At 37.9% G+C, this 7,500-nt stretch overlaps 1 protein-coding gene across 3 annotated transcripts in view; it reads left to right on the top strand.

Annotated features, from left to right (window-relative positions):
• LOC125030906 (signal peptide peptidase-like 2A) overlaps positions 1 to 7,500 on the top strand; it is a 64,153-nt gene that overhangs the window by 7,222 nt on the left and 49,431 nt on the right. For all 3 annotated transcript variants that reach the window (XR_007115447.1, XM_047621250.1, XM_047621249.1), the window contains exons 5-9: positions 3,624 to 3,763; positions 4,037 to 4,203; positions 4,373 to 4,469; positions 4,700 to 4,855; positions 5,180 to 5,294. Coding sequence is in view for 2 of the 3 variants with exons in the window: in XM_047621250.1 (XP_047477206.1) it covers positions 3,624 to 3,763; positions 4,037 to 4,203; positions 4,373 to 4,469; positions 4,700 to 4,855; positions 5,180 to 5,294 (675 nt within the window). In the remaining variant the exon portion in view is untranslated. The remainder of the gene's footprint in view (positions 1 to 3,623; positions 3,764 to 4,036; positions 4,204 to 4,372; positions 4,470 to 4,699; positions 4,856 to 5,179; positions 5,295 to 7,500) is intronic.

The raw sequence follows: 7,500 nt of genomic DNA on the forward strand, positions 1-7,500 counted from the left end.
TATATATATATATAAATATGTATAAATATATATAAGTATATATAAATATATATAAATATATATATATATATATATATATATATATATTGGTTAAAGATGTTTCCAGAATTTATTCTGATGGTTTACTCCAAAATTTTGTCATGCTGTAAGTTAGGTACAAAATTATCACTTTTACTGTAGCTATGATACTTTTTTTTAAGTATCTGTAACATATAAACTGAGTTTATAGTCATGGATATATGGTCACTCTTTTTTTCTTTCTTTCTTTTCTTTTTCAACTTTTGTAAGTAAATTCATGGAAAGCCTAGCTTGTTTTTTCCCTTTTGTTGCTGGTTTGAGTTGCAGTATTTAACTTGTTGCACCTAGCAGCCTGACCACTGGGTGGCCAAAATAAGAGCTTCAAATGTTCAAGAGCCATCTTTGAGGTCACATAGTGGTAGTTTGGTGATTTCAGTTATTGGTTGCCTTGCCTCCTCATTCTGGCAGCTGTATTTATAAATGCAACACCCCTAATCCCTTGCGCATTGTTGTTGTTGGGGGGGGGGGGGGCTTTTGAGGTGAAGACTGGGACCCAACCCTGGGGAACTCCCCTGCCTTGGGACTCGATTCAACTAATTTTGCATGGTCTTTTTTCCCCTCCTGCTTTTTAGTTTCCATCCCTTCCCCAACCCCTTCTACTATCCATTTCCTAAGGTGTGAGAGCCATACTGTAAGGATGAAAGGCTGACTTTGTGCTTGTCTTGAATGGCCTGAGTGAGACCCATGGGCACAGTTTTCCCCTGTTTTTGTTGTCTAGCCCATACCCCTCAAGGGGACCCTGAGGGGTGGACTGTTTCTCTCCCCAACATACTTATTAGGGGCCCCTTCATCAAATAGCCCCACCAATTCAAACACTCCTGATTCCCCAACCCCAGGCTCTCCTTTGACTACGGCTCCAAACACTACAACTACTACCCCCTCCTCAAAGCCTACTAGTACATTATCCACCCAAGTCAGCACTCAATCTCCAGGAGACATTTCTACTCTCCCAACATGCTCAACTTCATCACCTCTACCCTACTCCCTCTTCAACACGCCCCCGTCCTGCTACTACCCCAAAAAATCTTAAATACTCTATTTAGCCCAGCCAAATGGGACCATTTTTTCGTGATCCCTTCCACAGCTCCCTACTTTGACAACACACTTCTCTTCCAGCAATGTCTCAAAAAACAAGTTGGCAAAGTCTCATTCCATAGCCAGCCCGATTGTTCCTGTCTTGTCACAGTAACATCTGAAAACCAAGCTATAGCATTATCAACTCTAACTGATCTCTCTTGTTACCCCATTCCTGCAGAACCTCATCTAGCTCTCAATACTTGCACTGGAACTGTCTCAATCTCCCCAGCAAACTGCCCTATCTGTAACAAAAATTGGATAGATTGTGAAGACTTACTCGCTCACCTCAAGGACTATGATGCGATATCAGTACAATGCTACTCTATTCCCCCCAAAGGTCATCATAAGAACCTCAATAGCATTACCAAAATTACTTTCTGGAGACATGACCTTCCCTTTAATGTTTATACTGGATTGGTGGAGAATCCCTCCCTGTCCAACCGTATCACCCTCGTCCCCGTCAGTGCCAAAATTGTTGGAGTTTAGGACATGCTGCCAAACATTGCCATTCCACAGCCAGATGCCCTGTATTTGCCCAACCTGGTCATACTCAATTAAACTGATCTGCACAGACATGCACATGTGCCAACTGTGGCAGCCCCCATAATGTATTTTATAGGGGCTGCCCCACCTACAAATTTGAGTCGGAGGTGGCAAGTCTCTGATTCAGACTTGGACTCACTCTGCGTGAAGCCAGACAGGAAACACGTCAATGAGGTGTTTCTCTTACTCCCTACTCCAGTAATGTTGCTTGCTCTGCCCCTCCTCTCCCTCCCAAGACGTTCCTACACCCTCCCCTATACCTATCCCTCCTACATCTTCCCCCCTTCTATCTTCTACCTTCTCCAGTCATATTCTTTTGCCATTCTAAATCCAGATACTCCAATCTCAACTGCAGCCCCAACACTTTCCCCTCTCCATCCCCACACTACCCGCAGCAGACAGACTAAACTCCATCTACCTTTGTCTCTACTCCTCAGACACCAGTCTCTTTTTCCCCCTCATAAGAAAACCTTTGTCTCACAAAACTCCCCAACCAACTCCTTTACAGAAACTCTTGAAGATATTCAAAACTATGTACATGAGTCCCAATCTGAAACCCCTCATCCACCCTCAAACTCCTGCTCCCTCCATACTCAAAGTGACTGCCGATATCCACCCTCCTCCTACTCTTATTCCCCCTACACCTCTTCCTCCTACTTCCTCCCAACACAACCCATCCCCCCCAGCTCCAGCTCCACCTACATTAACCCTCTCTCCATCCCCTCTATCCCTTCCACTCCTGGATACACATGTGAATCCATTATGTCACAGCTATGCCCTTCCCCAGATCCTCCACTTCCTGATAGAACACCACCTCCCCCCCTCTCATTCCATATCTCACCCCCTAGCTACATCCCCTGTAAATTCTCCAACACAACCATTATCACTCAGATCAAGTAAAGTATAGCTCTTCTACATTGGAATATTTGCAGTTTCCATTCTCACAGACTTGACCTTCATCATATCCTTTCTTCTAATAACCCATCCATTATCTGCCTTCAAGAGACTTTTATCTCATACTTTCTGCTTTGACAACTTGTTCTCCTTCCTCAGATGCATACATATCCTTCACTTGACCTTCACCCATTCAGTCATCAACTCCTTTGCCCAGCTTTAACCTTTTCAATGTTAATCTAAATAGCTGACGTATAGCAACTAACCACTAACTTAATCACCCTTCACTATCCCTTACTATACCTTCCTATAGTGCTATATGACCTGAGATGTCTAGCACATTTATTTTGCTTTTAACCATTAACCATTTACAAATGCAAAGGAAAGAAAGTTTTCAGGTAATTTTGTATCTCTGTATGAGCATGCATTCCATGCAGATTTTATAATCTGATTAATTTGTTTTAAAGGATGTAGTTAAAGCCACACAAAGCATCAAGGTAACCTTGATGCCCATGCTAAGATTTATGGGAAGTTATTCCCAATGAGGAATAGCTTCCTTTAGGTGCCACAGGAGTCCAAAGTTAAATAACATATTTAGTTTTGTTTCTGTGCTACAAACTGAAGTGAAAGATTTAGTTTAGAGTCTGTCACATAAACCCCATATGCATTATAGAAGAAGTTTTATAAATTCAGTTTATTTTTTCTAGTTATCAGTGTTCATCCTGCTTTTTATATTAATCTGTATTTGAATGTTAAATTACTTTCATCCTTCAAAGGTTTAGCATTTGCATTTGTACATTCACCCAATGTGTATTTTGCTTTGTGCAGCATTAATTTAGGGACTGGCAAAGGTGCATTCTTACAAAGGTAACTTCATATAAGGTTAGAAAAAAGGTACTGCTTCACAAAAAATTGGAGCCAGTAGTTTATTGTAGTAATCAAAAATGTATAGACTATTTGCTAGGAAAGAAAATCTGTTTCTTGACTATGAATTAATGATAAGATACTAACTTTGTTGTTCTTTGTCATAGAATTCAGGTGATGAAGTGACAGTGGGACTCTACCTACCCAAAGATTCTCCCATCCATCTAAGTCTCATTGTCATCTGGTTTCTGGCCATGTTCTCGGTTGTTGTTGGGGCCTATTGGTCGGGTATTGTCCGGCATGAATTGTGAGTTCCCATTTAGTTAAGGCTACTTTATTGATATACAGTATACAGCAACAGATGGATTAATCATGGATTATGGAAATCGTGCAATCTTTAGACAATATACACAGATTTTACAAAGTCACACTTTAAGAGAGAAAGACCTGTATTCCTTCATTGGTATTAATTTGAACTCTTAAAACTAGTTAAAACAACTGTTCATAATAGAAGTTCCATGGTAAGGAGTTCTTTTATGTGTAAGAATATTAATGATATCTATAATTGTCTACAATACAGATATTTAATACAAAATGAGCAAGAAGGAGAGCACAGAGACGTTGCCCGAGAGCCAGTGTTGCCCCACGAAGAAGTCTCTATCAATATGACAGTGAGAAGCATCTTGGGATTTGTAATCTTGATGTGCATCATGCTGCTATGTCTGTATTTCCTCTATGCTTATCTGGGTAAGTGCTCCGCCTCTATAGATGTAACAGGAAAAACAGCTTTATGTCATGAACTCCCTTAATAGAAGAGCTAGAGCAACTTGATTTTTCCAAAGATATCAGAACCAGTTATTTCTAGTCTGTTCCATATTTTACTAATTGTTTTGCATCATACTTTTCTCATTCTTAGTGTACATCATCATTGCAATGTTCTGCCTTGCCTCTGCCATTGCTACATATAGCTGTCTTGACCCATTGGTGTCAAGAATGCCCTGTGGCACAACCAGGTGAGAGGCTCTTTGAATATGATACAGATGGTGTCTGTGAATATAATTGTCACAGTATTATAATATATGATTCAACTAGGACCTTCTTTGAAAAATACTAGCATTTTATGGTTTTGCAACATTCAGGTTTCCTAGGCCAATTAATATCTTCAAACTATATCTGCTTTCTAAATGGTTATATTACTAATGTTATTGTGCCAGTCATGTTTATGAAAGACCCCTTTTTGCAGGACTCCATACTTCAACATATACATTGTACGAGGCACACTGATGATTCGCCAGATCCTGCTTCTGATGTTTGCCTTTGGACTGTCAATCACCTGGGTGGTGCTAAGGAAGGAGCCATGGGCTTGGATCCTGCAGGATATTCTAGGAATTATGTTCAGGTACTATTTTTGCCTTTAAAAATTATAAAGTTGTTGTTTCTTTTAGGATGTGCAACAAATGATTTTTAAGATGAGGTTGAAGTAATTTACTTTGAGATGTAGATAGAAATGTTCTATGTTACACATGTTCTGTTATATTGTTTAGAAGATAATGACATGATTATTGTTGATATATCTTGTAATAGCATTTAGAGCTTTGATTCTGATGCTCAGTAGAGGAGCTCCTAAAGATTATTTTCCAAAACTAACTGAAATATGGAAATTGCCCTCAACCAAATCACTAAAATCAGAAATTCCCTCAAACAAGTCACCTTTATCTTTCAGCATCAATGCTTTGAGAATGATCCGTCTCCCGAGCCTAAAGATCTGCACTTTCTTATTGTTTGGCCTTGTCATTTATGACATTTTCTTTGTATTCATCACTCCACTTCTAACATCGGTGAGTTTTTCTCTTTCATGATCAGCTACTTTCTATTTTAGATCAGTTACACATCAAGTATTTTGAAGGAATACTTTTTTCTTCTAAATAGAGTATGAAAACTTATCTGGGCTTCAACAGAAACCACATCCATATCAAGGAGGTAGAGTTTTTGCAGTGTTTTCTGTTATACTTATGCTAATTAGTTTAATGGCATCAAGAAATAATCAGATCACCCTTGCTGTTACAAGAAGACTATGAGCTTTCTAAGATTTGCGATGTGCAGGAGAATTACAACCTGCTTGGGTTTGGAGACATCCTCATGATGACACAAGAGTAAGAATTAGAAGTGCAGGGATTTTTTTTTTTTCTCCTTGTCCTATTGTTGTTGATTCTAATCAAGCCAATTATTGTTTTTTTTTTAATAAAAGCATTGAAAAATAAGGGTTCAGGTCAACTTTGGAAGATTTCCTTCAATGGTATTATAACAATATACAGGGCACATGTGGCTTGCAGACCCATCCTCTTGCTGGATGCCATCAGCATAATTTTGTTAATCCACTGATAGCAGGATGATGATGTCCAGTCACATCTTTTGACATACTATCCCTCATGTCAAGATGACATTATCATGTCCTGCACAGTTAAACCTGCTCCAAGTTGTACACGTTAAATAGTAGTGCACTTGTTTGGCTCTTGGCTGCAGTCATTATGGAGAAACAGACCCTCAAAAGTAGGCTAAAAGCTTCTTTTTAGTTTCGTATTCCAAAAAGAAAAATTCTGCTGCACACAGGAGCATAGAGAATGGGGTAATTTTAGGGTTCCTCCCTCTCTAATTTTCCTCTCAAGCAGTTATGCTACGTGTGGTTTGCTATAGTACTGGAGGCTCCTGTCATGAGTGTGTTAATAGTCAAATGGCTACAATAAAGAATTCAGATTCCATGCTTCATTTGTTTATAAGTAAAAAGATTTTCCAAGCTCCTTACTGTTTGATATACATTATCTAGAAACTTATATTAACTGTATCCTAAATCAATTTTTTTTTTTACCAAAGGAATCAAAAACAAATGAGAAGTTTCCTCACTTACATGATCTTTATTCTTATTGTCATTATTCTTTCATATATATTTTAAATGAACAGTTTGTTCCACATGTTATTGGTAAATAATTATTACTACTGCTATCAATGATAACTACTAATGCCGTTTGTATTATTATCATTGTAATTAATTAGTACTGTTATTATGATTATTATGATGATTATGATTTAACCTATTGCCATTAGGGAGGACATGCATGCACATGCCATGTCTTCTGTGATTTTAGTTTATTTATAGTGTTCATATATAGATGGCTTCAGAAGAGCTTAGTGATCAAGGAGTTGAGTATTAATTGTATGCATCTAATCTGTTTTTTCATTTTCTTGATTTTCAGCATATTCTTTTTTGCTATTAGTATTTTGATGATATTGTAAGAATCATAATGTCAGTGATGATAACAGTATTGATATTCAGTACTGAATTCCGTAATATCTGTTCATGAATCATAATATAAGACTTCACACACAAACTGAGAGGAAAAGATTAAGAAAGAAAGGCAGAAAAGCAGATATAAATTATGATATCCTCATTTTTGGCTGATCATATATGATAGAAATTAGTATTTGCTTATACCAGTACAAATACAAGGCTTGTGTTTCAGATACAAGAGCCAAACTAGTGGTTCTCGCATTGGTAGTGCTGAATTTTGAACCTGGAAATGGAGCACATTGTACATTATACCCACAAATATGCATAGCACAAATACCAGTTCACACACTGACATGCATATCCTGCATTAGTGACCTAAACTAATTGGTTACTAAGGAACATATACTACAGAGATAGATCATTTAGCCACTTGTTTCTAAATTTATATCATTATCCTAGAAATTATTATATTTATAGATGCTGTTATAGTGAACTGTGCTCTCCTTTTCTCACTAATTTTTTTCTTTCTCTCTTCCTCATTCTCATTTTTCCTCTTTCCATTCCAAGTTTCACACCCCTCCCAATACATTTTCACCTCATGTTTCCCTTTCCATTAGCTCCCAATTCATTATGCTCATTATGATTTTTGTGAAACAAAACTTCATGTGATATAGTACGCCAGAGACTTGAGGAGTTATTTTAAAGATAGATTACTGAGGAATGTCTTCTTTAGAGCTTACTTGTCATCATGTGTGGAG

Source organism: Penaeus chinensis, chromosome 12 (assembly GCF_019202785.1).
Source record: "Penaeus chinensis breed Huanghai No. 1 chromosome 12, ASM1920278v2, whole genome shotgun sequence".
NCBI classification, from domain to species: domain Eukaryota; kingdom Metazoa; phylum Arthropoda; class Malacostraca; order Decapoda; family Penaeidae; genus Penaeus; species Penaeus chinensis.